This window comes from Ailuropoda melanoleuca, chromosome 3, assembly GCF_002007445.2.
Source record: "Ailuropoda melanoleuca isolate Jingjing chromosome 3, ASM200744v2, whole genome shotgun sequence".
NCBI lineage: Eukaryota > Metazoa > Chordata > Mammalia > Carnivora > Ursidae > Ailuropoda > Ailuropoda melanoleuca.
The window spans coordinates 41,738,615-41,751,248 of record NC_048220.1 but is presented as its reverse complement, the minus strand read 5'-3'; the positions used below and the strand labels follow the sequence as shown (position 1 = coordinate 41,751,248).

General features: G+C 36.2%; 2 protein-coding genes across 3 annotated transcripts in view; both read right to left on the bottom strand.

The window, feature by feature from the left end:
• The window catches only part of IPO11 (importin 11), a 191,904-nt gene that overhangs the window by 39,910 nt on the left and 139,360 nt on the right, over window positions 1–12,634 (bottom strand). The window lies entirely within an intron of this gene.
• LRRC70 (leucine rich repeat containing 70) lies at window positions 9,244–12,133 on the bottom strand. 2 transcript variants are annotated; one of them, XM_034656278.1, is made up of 3 exons: window positions 11,800–12,130; window positions 10,625–11,299; window positions 9,244–10,246 (listed from the first exon to the last, which is right to left on the bottom strand). In XM_034656278.1, the coding sequence occupies exons 2-3, from the start codon at window positions 11,286–11,288 to the stop codon at window positions 9,393–9,395; spliced, it is 1,518 nt and encodes a 505-aa protein (XP_034512169.1). In that variant the 5' UTR covers window positions 11,289–11,299; window positions 11,800–12,130; the 3' UTR covers window positions 9,244–9,392. The 2 variants fall into 2 exon arrangements, with proteins under 2 accessions (XP_034512169.1, XP_034512168.1); XM_034656277.1 differs by having other exon boundaries at window positions 9,244–11,299; window positions 11,800–12,133.

Sequence of the window (12,634 nt, the reverse complement as noted above, 5' to 3'; positions counted from 1 at the left end):
TTACCTCTCTAAATACCAGACAAGTGTTAGGGGTGTGTGTGTGTGTGTGTGTGTGTGTGTTTAGAGAGTGAGCAAGTAAACAGTGGGGAGGGGCAAAGGGAGAGAGACAAAGAGAATCTCAAGCAGACTCCATGCCCAGCACAGAGCTGGGGCTCGATCTCACAACCCTGAGATCATGACCTGAGCCAAAATCAACAGTGGAACAGGACACTTAACCAACTGAGCCACCCAGGTGCCCTATTTTGTTCTGTTTTTAAATAAAAAACAGCCCGCTTTTTTCTTCCATATGTGCTACATATTGAGTTCTAAGTTAACGCTTCATAAGAATTCTTCTCAGTGTGTCATTTTTAACGTCCTCTCGTGCACATCAGTCAAATCTGGTACCAAATATGGTATATAATGTGGAAGAAGTAAAGGTAGCCAGGGGGAACCATGTAATTTTAAACCTCACTTGGTTCTTAACCTCTCAAACCTGTGCTTACTAACAAGTGGCAGTTCACATTAAGTAGGAGGCAGCAATCTAGAGTCCTGAGAGGAATAGCTAAACTCCCTGCTAGTCTACATACAGCTTCCATAGCACAGTAGATACATCAAAACTTAAGAGGTTAAAAAAAAAAAAAACTGACTATTGATTATTATTCCAGCCAAAACTTTACATCTTGTTATAATCCCAAGGTCAGATTTCAGAAGACTGGCTCAATGAGTATTAATAAAAGGTGGGCTTAGACCAGGATACCAATTTATTTACAGAAATGTAAGTGATTAGAGTAAGTGTCATATTACCCTTGCTAAACCTTCCTGGTGAATAGGTCACCACGGTTACATTCATTCATTTTAATCAACATTTTATGAGTCCATAAAATGTGTTAGACACCATGATAAGCTCTGGAAATTAAAAAAATGGCCACCTCCAAGAATATGCAATGTGAACAGAGCAGTCTCGTCAAAAAACGTAAATGGGAAAAATGGACAGCTACATGACAAAGCATGAAACTAGAGCACTTTCTCACACCATGCACAAAAATAAAATGAATTTAGGACCCAAATGTGAGACCTGAAACCATAAAAATCCTAGAAGAGAGCACAGGCAGTAATTTCTCTGACATCAACTAGAGCAACATTTTTCTAGATAAGTCTCCTGAGGCAAAAGAAACAAAAGCAAAAATAAACTAGGGACTACCTCAAAAAAACTTCTGCACAGTGAAGGAAACAATCAACAAAACTAAAAGGCAACCTATGGAATAGGAGAAGATATTTGCAAATGACATATCCAATACAGGGTTAGTATCCAAAATATATAAAGAACTTATACAACACCAAAAAATAATCCAATTAAAAATGGACAGAAGACATGCACGGACATTTCTCCAAAGACATGGCCAGCAGACACATGAAAAGATGCTCGACATCACTCGTCATCAGGGAAATACCAGTCAAAACTACAATGAGGTTATCACCTCGCACCTGTCAGAATGGCTGAAATAAAAAACACAAGAAACAGGATATGGAGAAAAAAGAATCCTTGTGCACTGTTCATGGGAATGCAAACTGGTACAGCCACTGTTGAAAACAGTATGGAGGTTCCTCAAAAAATTAAAATGGAATTACCATACGATCCAGTAATTCCACTACTGGATATTTACCCGAAGAATATGAAAACACTAATTTGAGAGAATATGTGCACCCAGATGTTTATTGCAGCATTGTTTACAACAGCAGCACTATGGAAGCAACCCAAGTGTCCATCCACTATGGACTAGAAAATCTGTAGGAAGGACAAAGAAAACGAACAAATGAGATGTTCTTTTTTATTTTTCTTTTAAAGTATGATATCTTGAGTAAGTACTTTTTTCCATTTAGTGGGTATTTTTTTTTAAATTTTATTTTATTATATTGTGTTAATCACCATACAGTACATCCCCAGATTCCGATGTAAAGTTTGATGCTTCATTAGTTGCGTATAACATTTAGTGGGTATTTCTGACATACTACGTGGCACTTGTCTGAAGGGAGAGCATCCTGTCACCTGAACGGAGCTAAAGAAGCACTGGCAAATTATCCCTAATTCTCATCAGCGGTCCCCAGAATCTTCATCATTCTACCACCACTTGAGATCTTAGCATTTGCAAGTTAACCCACTTTACACTGATAAGTTGGGATAGATGCTCCTCATAAAAAACAAACAAAAACACCCAATTTTGATATAAATTTAATTTCATTTCACAAAGTTAAATGGCATCCAACCAATCCTCCTCACTTCATTACTGAGGGCTTCAAAGAGGCAAATGGATGCTTTGTATTCCAGTCTCTTACATTTCATTCTTTCTCCTTAATTCAAGAATTTTCAGGGGGCAATCAAGCACTTCAACAAGCTCGAACAAACCCACCTTTCCCAAGCTACTCCTCCTTTCGTGGCTTTCAGGCAGTTAAGTCATCACTTCTTGAATATAATAGCTGCTAACTCCTATCTGCTTACTCCCTTCCTGCCCCTCACAATGCTCTTCCTCCTTTTTCTATTCACCTTAATTCACACTTCCTTCACAGGCCTTCTCTGGACACTCCAACCCACTGTACGTGAGCACTCTGTCCTTGGAACTTCCAGTAGCATAAAACGTCTGCACTACCCATTTAGCATGCAACTCATGTGCCATCTAGTTCTTCCTCCTAATGTCCTTTAATTTTTCATGCCTATATGCCTGCTCTAAGATTATCAGTTAACTTCAAGCACAGCCATGTATTATGTTTATTTTTCTAGGTCCCACAGGACATAAATAATGTGAACACTCAATAAATAATCATGGGAATTAATGATCCCCACAGCTCAAGAACTGCCCTCCCTCATTTTCTTTTTGCAATATTATTTTTGCTTATCTCCTCTTGAAATTACAAGTATGGAGAGTTAATTATAGATAACATACTGCAATTGACTACACTAAACATGAGGCAGAAAACAGAGCAGAAGGCAGCTGTGTTGGAATCTATTTCTGAAACATTTCAGAAAACGCAAAGGAAAGTTTTAACATTGAAGATGAAAGAGGAGAATGAAAGTAAAACTGAAGGGAAAAAAGTACTAGTAACCTGAACATTTTCCTCCTTTTTCTTTGTCACAAATACTTTTCCTTTTTCTATTTCACACACTTAGTAGATATATTAATGTATTCACATAGACACGAGTTACAAACACACTACAGAAAGAAGACAAGCTTTTATGCACGTCCTTTTGTCTGGTTCTTCAAGTGTAAGTGATGTTAGACATACATAAACATTGAATAGGGGACGGTTGAAAAACTGTACTAAGTATTATTTGACCATTTAAAACAATTCCATATAGTTTTCCATAAATTTCTTTTTCTGTTAAATTCACGAGTAAAACTATAGTTTTTAATCTTGTCTTAGTGTTTTCTAAAGCTATGGCATTTTAAGGCATTTTCTGGGTATATAAAAATATCTGTAGACTGTGAACTGCAGAGACTTCATGCAGAGTGATTTTTGTTTTTGAAAACTAAGTACTAAAGAAAAAAATCAATCCATCTTTGTGTTTATTGAACCAACTTTAAAAACGATGCTGGCTTAAGATTATTTCTATCTTTTTGTGTCATTATGAACCTAACCACAAGGGTTCAGAAAACAAATAGCCCTTGAAAAGAAAAATAAAACTTTTAACCCCAAAGGCACAAATAAATGAAATTTCTAATATTCATTTGGTCAGCCCAAACAATAAATATTACACTGACTGTGAACAGAACTCTAGTTTCTAACTGTCCAATTTTTTATTAGCATTTTTATAGTGAGCATTTTATAGTTCTATTTTTCAGAGAAATGATCTATTCATTATAGACCATGTGTTTTACACTTTCTAAGTGATGGATTGATAGATTTGCATCATATCTTCATCCCCCTGGACCTGGGAAGAAAACAAAGGCATGCAGAAACATAAAATTTCCAATTATTTTTTCTGAACAGTTCTAAAATCAAAAATTGATGATTTAACAGTTTTTCATAGGGGGTCCAAGAAAAAAATAGATAGCACTCTCTGATCTAACCAGACCACAATTACACTATACATCAAATACAAATGATTAATATTTGAAGTCACTCTTGCATTCTTATACCTTAAATATAGGAGGTCACTGAAATTAGGGTAATTTAAGAAAATAATAAGCTTCAAGCATTAAAAGCCACAACCAAATAGAATATTCTCTTAACTCTACTTCTCTGCTTATATTGTTTAATAGGATTAAGCAAAGAACAACAGTTTATTGAAAGAAAAAAGCAAAATAAAAAAGCTCTAACTAATCAGTCTTATTCCGGGCTTTCTACCACACCAGAGGCTACAAAGTGGTGACATTTACACTAAAATTCATTTTTTTCCTCTCTAGATATTTTCCAGGACCTAGCTAGCTGCAAACACTTTTGTCACTTAGATGGAAAAATATATTCTTTCTACACAGTAATTCTCTACACAGTCATGGAAAAGAGTGTTAATAAATCTAGTTCCCTTGACAAATACTGACAAGGAAATAGGATAAAAAATTCTTAGTGGAAATTCACTAAGTTGTTTTAAAATGAAAGTTTTACATCCAACAATAATCCTTACAAAGGCTTTTTATTATAAACTATTCCCTCAATTAATTTTTGGAGTGCACATACACAAGCAAAACAAAGAAGCCCATAATCTTTTTAAGATACTAAGAAAAATTCTAACGATCCACGTATGATGCCATGAGAAGAAACTGCCACCTTCTGTGACTTTCAAGAGAAAGAACAATACCCAATGACAACACTAAGTTCCCATAAAAAGATGATGAATGGGGCGCCTGGGTGGCTCAGTCGTTAAGCGCCTGCCTTTGGCTCAGGGCGTGATCCCAGAGTCCTGGGATCGAGCCCCACATAAGGCTCCTCCACTGGGAACCTGCTTCTTCCTCTCCCACTCCCCCTGCTTGTGTTCCCTCCCTCGCTGGCTGTCTCTATCTCTGTCGAATAAATAAATAAAATCTTTAAAAAAAAAAAAAGATGATAAATGGTACAGAGCTGTGTGCGAAAAACGTTAGGCTGAAAACTCCAGCAATGCTTGCTTTGAACGCTTACAGGAGTCATTTGACGGAGTAGTTCTTAATTTTTAAAAAGGGATATAAGAGAACTTAATAGAGATTTCATAACTATGAAGTTGGGAATATGACCTCACCATTTGTAAACGCTAGGTATTGCTGATGATAAAACTATGCAGTAAATATTCACAAGGTAATCATGAATAGATACCTTCAGGGCAAACAAAAAAAGCCAACTATGCTGTCATTAAAGTTATATGAAAAGATACTCGTGGCTTGGAGTTATATTCCTGGAGAAGCGTTGTATGTCGCACAGCCCAGACAAAAATAAAGAGAACGTGCACTGGCAAAGTGTTACATGAATAAAAGAGGACTTTGGTAACAAAGGCAAGTAAAGGTGTGGGAGGACCTGGGTACAGGGAGGACATGGGTGAGTGCCTGTGAGACCAATTTCGTAGGAAGGCCTCACATTAAAGCTGTTTTGCAAAACCTTATAAAAGGTTCCCTAGTCTTTTTTCCCCCATTTTTGCAACCCTTTAAAACAAATATGGCATATTTTACTGCTATTGTTGTGATCCAGGTAAGATAACTGAGTAAAAATGCTTGCTGACTGAAGACACATGTAAGAGGAAGAGTGTAACCCTGGCACTTTATGTAGGAAAAAGTCAAGGACTCCACTAAGAGTACAAAGTTGGTGGAGAACACAGAGATATCCACAGATCCTTTCCCTGCTACCAGTGACTTCTACACAATTCCCTCACTCTCAAACAATGTCCATCCTTACCGTGCCCCAACACTTTGTCTCTGGCTATCAACACTGGCAGCCCTCACCTCCAGAAGCCCAAGAGACACCTTACCCAGGCTCCCACTTCATCGCCTTGGATCTTCCTGACTTCCTGCTTACTCCTGCTGAAGTGTCTGTTCTATACCAATCAAGTCCTCAAGGACAATCTAACATCAAAGATCTCTACTCCGATGCTAGAAGGGAAGTGGGAATAAGTTCTCAATTATCCTAGAAGTGTGATACATATTTCTGAAATTCCATCCTGGAATTTTAAATGTATTCAAAAAGGGTAATGCTATAAATAAATGGTAGTTGAGTCCTATACTTCTCATTTCTTATGGGGGAGGATAGAGAGGAGCTTTTTTGGTATGCCCTGGAACCTTACCCAACAGAAGTCAGTGGAAAAAACGGATCTGTATATAAAGCTATCCTTCTGAAACACAACCATTTTATTCTTGAGGGCTCTCATCAAAAAACTAGTAAATGGTAGAGAAACACAGAAATCTTAAGAAAAGTTTCTTCACCTATACTAATTTAGAATATTACTTAGTTTTAATTTTGCTGTTTTGTTTGAGGTGGGGCTGCCTAAATGTGAAACAATCTTATGCATAAATTATACCACTAAAAATTTCTACACATATATCATTTCAATTTTACCTTAAATAAGTTTTTAAATTGTGCAATAACAAACAACAGTGTCATGTGAGCTAACATTTTTAAAAGGAAAAGCTGCTGAAAACTGTTATGAGTACTTAATGATACCACCATGGCCAACTGCAACTCCATACATAAAACAGTATTAATAAAAGTTCTCTAGTTGAGCCTACATCAATCGTCGATTAGAAGTTATAAATAGAAACAAAAAAAATCTTGATAAAACTTCTAAATTACTTTCTATGAATTTGGTGGAGTTTTTTCGTAAGGTCAAGATAAATACTTTGTTTATGGATATTTCCTAACTCTAAATAACCACCTATGCTGCTTCTAACGTTTTCAAGAGGATGTGGTCTAGGTGGTGGGGGAGGGAGACATGGAAGAGTTTCCACCTTTCATTTTAAGTATCTCCATTTTGTTTGAATTCTTTTTTCCAAAGAGCATGTACTTTTAGTAATTAAAGAAAAAACTGAAGTTGTGGGAGTAGTGTGGATACAACAACAAAAGTGTATTATTAAAAACATTTTCAATATGAAACAAACACCACACACCTTTCCCTAATGAAATGAGTATTTATGTAAGAACAGATTTATTTATTCAGGTTTTCTGCTAAACTCACAATCAAGGACAAAGCTTTCAACTAGGCAGGGAAAAGGAGAACAGTAAAAACTTCTGGGGAGGGGGGAATTGTAGCTTTAATTTTTCTGAAACTTCCAGTTTATCTCAAAACCACTCCTCAGCTCCTTTCTGCTTTTCCTCAATTATCTTCCAGCAGTGGCTCTCCAGGCATGACCCCCAGACCAGCACTATCAGCAAACTTGTACACACACACACTCGACAGGCCCCACTCCAGACTTACTGAATTAGGAACCCTGGGAGGGGTAGGGGGCAACAATCTGTATTTTAACAACCCAGGTGATTCTGAGTTTGAGAAGCACCATCTTAAGGAATACTGGACAACACAACCATTCTTACAATAACTTCAGGTTCACAATACAGACTCAGTAATTATCACTTGGTTTAAACACTCCCAGACTGCTTTAGACTAATTTCATACGGTAAGTATTAACTTTTAATAATAAAAAAAGAGAAATTTGGAGGAAGAGGAAGGACATCACAAACATGAAATACATAATGCTCTAAGGAAAAATTTTCATACATATTCATGATTCAGGTCCCTGTTAACAAGCATGAGCACCTACTATATGCCCAATATTCTACAGAGTATAAATTTATGCTAATAGAGAAAAACATAGTTTCCATGGCTTGAATTAGATCTATCTACATTAAAGATTCTCAGTCAAGGCTACTAATATCTCCTGGGAGCTCTTTCATCTTATTCTTCCTCACTTACCTGTCTCCCAAAATCACGACCCAAATGGTTGATGTTAACTGTTATAAGAATATCATATACTTCCGGTGTACTAGACAAACGGAAGGTTATAAAATTACTGACCTTTACCAGACAGATCTCTCCCGCGATCTTCTGCTCGTGGAAACATCTTTCCACTTGGAGATCAGATGTGAATCTCAAATTCAGTGTATCCAAAACTGAACTCATTATTTAGTCCCCACCCATATCCCCACTCCTTTTGCTTCCTTTGCTCATTAAATGCAACAGAATGTTGCCTAAGCCCAAATGTTACCATTTTTTACTTATCCCTTACCTGCCACCCCTTAGACAATCACCAAGCTCCAGAATCCATCCATTCTCTCTGCCACTGCTCTGGTACACGCCTCGGGTACCTCTCCTCTGGACTGGTGATTCAAATTCCTACCCAATTAACTCTGCCTCTAGTCTCGTGGCTCCTTCTAGAAAAAGGTACTCTATAAAGAGTAAATCTGATTATGTCATTCCACTGTTTAAAATCCTTCCATGGCTCCCTGCTGCTCTAAGGAAAAACATGAAATTACAATATCCTTCATCATCTGATACCTCTCTTTCCACTGCAAATCTCACACCACCACTCATAACTCTGGTTATACTGAATGTTATTTCATGAAAAGCAGGATTCTTTCTCTTTCTTCAATTCCTATGATACGATGTTACCTCTACCTATTACTTAGCTCTCTTCATTTCTGTTTATCCTTCATGATCCAGCCTCAATGTCACTGTTCTCATAAAGCCACCTCCCACTTCCACTTACGTTATACCCAGTAGCACCTCCAAGCGCAATACTTACTTACATCCTGTACAGAAACCATGCGTCTCCTCTAGATCTCAAGCTCTACCAAGAATAGGAGCCATGGGGGCGCCTGGGTGGCACAGAGGTTAAACGTCTGCCTTCGGCTCAGGGCGTGATCCCGGTGTTATGGGATCGAGCCCCACATCAGGCTCCTCCGCTATGAGCCTGCTTCTTCCTCTCCCACTCCCCCTGCTTGTGTCCTCTCTCACTGGCTGTCTCTATCTCTGTCAAATAAATAAATAAAATCTTTAAAAAAAAAAAAAAAGAATAGGAGCCATGCCTATGTTGTTCACTACTGGCACTTAGACAGCAGCATAGCATGAAATTAAAAGCATGCGCTCTGGAGTCAGACAGACCTAAAAAGTGTCACAAGCAGTAAGAATCTGGTGCAGTTTCTTAAGCTCATTTTCCCTAGGTTTCCTTACCTGCAAAATGTAGATAGTTACAAGGTTTTTTTAAGGATAAATGTGATATATGAGATATTTATTAGCTTAGTGCTTAGTACCCAGAAACATAAGTGCTATTACTTAATACAGCACCTATCAAAGATACATGCTGAATGAATACAGTATTCATAAATTATTAAAAACATGTATTTATTAATGCTAAGCTCATATAATTCATTGTATTTCCAAATAAAGTTTATAATTCTTTATGGAGGCTCCAGTTGAATTCATGTCCAGGACACTGAAGTTTTCCTGTAACTAATATTAAGTTGACTTATAAAGCAGAATGTTCAAAGAGAATCACCTGTGCCTCACTTTCAGGAACAATTTGTTTGTGAAGTTGAATCTGCTCCAAACCAGGGCTTTCTAAAGAATGTGGGGAAGTGTTACAAATTGAGGCAGTTACATTATACCTTGCTGACTGATAAAAGCTGTAGTATTCAAGTCTATTTTCCCCTGAGTTTTCTGGTGCCTTTAGTTTTTGTTTAAATTGAACAACTTTGTAGATCAAAAAAATGATTAAAACACAAGCTAAGATGAAAAAAGCTAGCAAAATGTCAAAAGCCTCATTCAACTTTTCAACTTCTTGTGTACAAATGAGAGATGTTTTCCCTGACACCGAAGCATCATCAATCGGTAGAGCACTGTTTGTTTCCAAGTTCAAGTTAACAGAAGAAGTAAGCTGTATTTGCACAGGTAACACTGCAGTAGCCTCTAACGGATTACCAAAGGTATTCTCTTGAAAAAATCTACTGGCAGGTGAAGTACGACTTCGTTCCCAGAAAGTAACGCTCTCTGTACTTTCCAAATGTTTCCCATTTGTGGTTACTTTATGCCAAGCCATCATTAACGCAGTAGTCTTGTGATGAATATGAAGAGATTTTATAGCCCAAGCTCTGGATACATTTGCCGAAGATGTAACACAATTTGTAAAGTCAGTCCACTTAATATAATGCAATGCTCTGCCGCGCATGGATGGGGGATTCTGACAATGGATGTTTAGTGTAATGGCTGAAGATGCTAGCCAGTCGCGCAGGCCCAAGAGTTTGCAGTTACATTCCCAAGGATTAGAATTTGCCTGAAGATGAGTCAGTGAAGACAATGGCTTAAGGACCCTTGGATGTAAGTCTGTAAGATTATTAAATGACAGATTAAGGATCTTCAAAGACGCTCCCATGTTTTCAAATGTATCATTATCAATGCTGATTATTCTGTTTCTATCTAACTTAAGGTAAATTAAATTCTTTAACAAGCTAAATGTGTTAGAATTTAAATTTTCTAAATTATTATGACTTAAGACCAAATGTTTAAGATTATTAATTCCACTAAACCCATCCCTAGCAACATTTTGAATTCTTGAATTTTTCAGGAGGAGATACTCCAAGTTGACAAGTCCTTTAAATGCAAAGGGTTGTATTGCTTCAATATGGTTATGAGACAAAGAAAGTCTTTTAAGGTTCTTAAGTACTTCAAAAGCATTTGATGGTACTTTTGTTAAATTATTACCTTCTAGATACAAACAATCCAGGTTTCCAAGATGTTGAAAGCCTAAGTCTGATATCCTCAAAATTTTATTGTTTGATAAATCAAGTATCCGAAGAGCAATCATACCAAAAAAGGTACCACTCCCCAGGACAGTGAGGCGATTCCTTTGTAGATTTAAGTACTGAACTGAAACTAAATCATTAAATACTCCTCTTGGAACAAAAGCTACTTGATTAGACTGTAAATATAAAGTACGAAGATTGGAAAGTCCCTCAAATATTCCAGGATCCAAGCGTTTTATAACATTATTATTTAGATATAGAAAATATAGATGCCTCAGCTGAACAAAGGCTTTTGGATATACATATGCAATGCTAGAATTATCCAAATATAATGCTACAAGAGAATCAAGTCCAGTTAATTCACTCTCATTTATGTAAGATATATTGTTTCCAGTCAGATAAAGAAAAACTGTACTTTCAGGAAAATTCTTAGGAATACTTGAAAGGCCTAGGTTACGGCAGTTAATATGTCTCCCAGTGCAGAGCTGGCAAACAGGCGAACATCCAAGAATCTCTTTATGGAATAAGAATAGAAGGTAACAGGTAACAAGTAGAAAAAGTCGTAGGCAAGGCAGAGAAAAATGTAATCCACACATAGCCCTGTTCTTGGTTTTTCTGTTCATATCAGAATTGGCTATAAAAAAAGAAGGTAAAACTTTAAATCATCAATAAGTTCTCAAAATTAAAGTGCTATAATACTTAAAATTCTGTGTTCTCTTTTATTTTTATTAGTATCAGCCAACAATACTAAATATCATCAATTGTACTATGGTGATAGCATAACATTATACGAGTTTGGAATGTATTCTAGAATTAACACCTCCAGGTCATTAACCCACTGCTTGACAAAATGATAATTCAAATTTAATGAACTGCAAAATAATATGTTTGCTAAAGCTAATTTAAAATATTACAACTGACAGTAACAAAAGTGACAAATGATGATGTAGGGATAATGGTCTTTGGATATAATATGTCCCTTTACCAAATTAAAGTCAATATTAAGTAACATTATAATTTATGAAAATACAAACTCACTACAAAAGTGCAATTAAACTCTAAACTACAGCTTTTTACAAAAGGAAATTATTTTTCATTTCAATTAAAAGTTCGTATTTAAATAAATCATCTTACCAAAACCAGGAAATTCATATTATTGAAACTCGGCTGATTCGTGTAAAGGTTTTCTTTCTAAATCTGAAGAGCGACATTTCTACACTCCATTTCTTTCTGTGGCACTGTTGACCTCCACCCCTCAACCTTTTTTTTTTTTTAAGTCACAGTTTGCTCAGGAAACACCACTCTTCACATTGGTTCCTCCACAGTCAGTGTGTAAAACAGAGGTTGCCATGGATACAGGAAACTGAGAGACAGGAAGTAATTTTATCTGTGTTTCAAAAGTATTGTTGAAAGGAAATCTCAGGAACTTATTTTTTTCAGAAAGCAGTTAATTTGAGTTTTCCTAACACACATACCTAAACATCTGATAATTTAAAAAAGTATTTTTTACAAGGACATGTAAAAATTTTAAATATTCAGAATGAACAAGCTGTATCCATCAGCAACAGATAGATATTGAACAGAAAAAGGTGAATAAAAGGTAAACAGAGTAAAATAATTTTGGTTAATTTTTAAAAATGCACATAATATTTACATTGCTTTGAATACACATTACAGACTTTAACTTTGTTTTAGTCCTTAAAAAAAAAGGTAGCAAAAACAACTTTAGAATGGTTGTTCTTTAGAATATGTTGTTACACTAACCTCTGTGCTCTTCCTTTTTAACTTTTCGAAGAGATTTTTGGATATAAAAAATACTGAATATCACCAACTAGCACCTTAATTTATGAAGGTATATGCCTTACATTGTAAAATGATATAAAGTTGCACACCAAATTACCGGCAAAGGTTACTGTTGGCAAGAAAAGTTGGGGAGAGTGAAAGGGACCCTTTAATGACTTTTCAACAT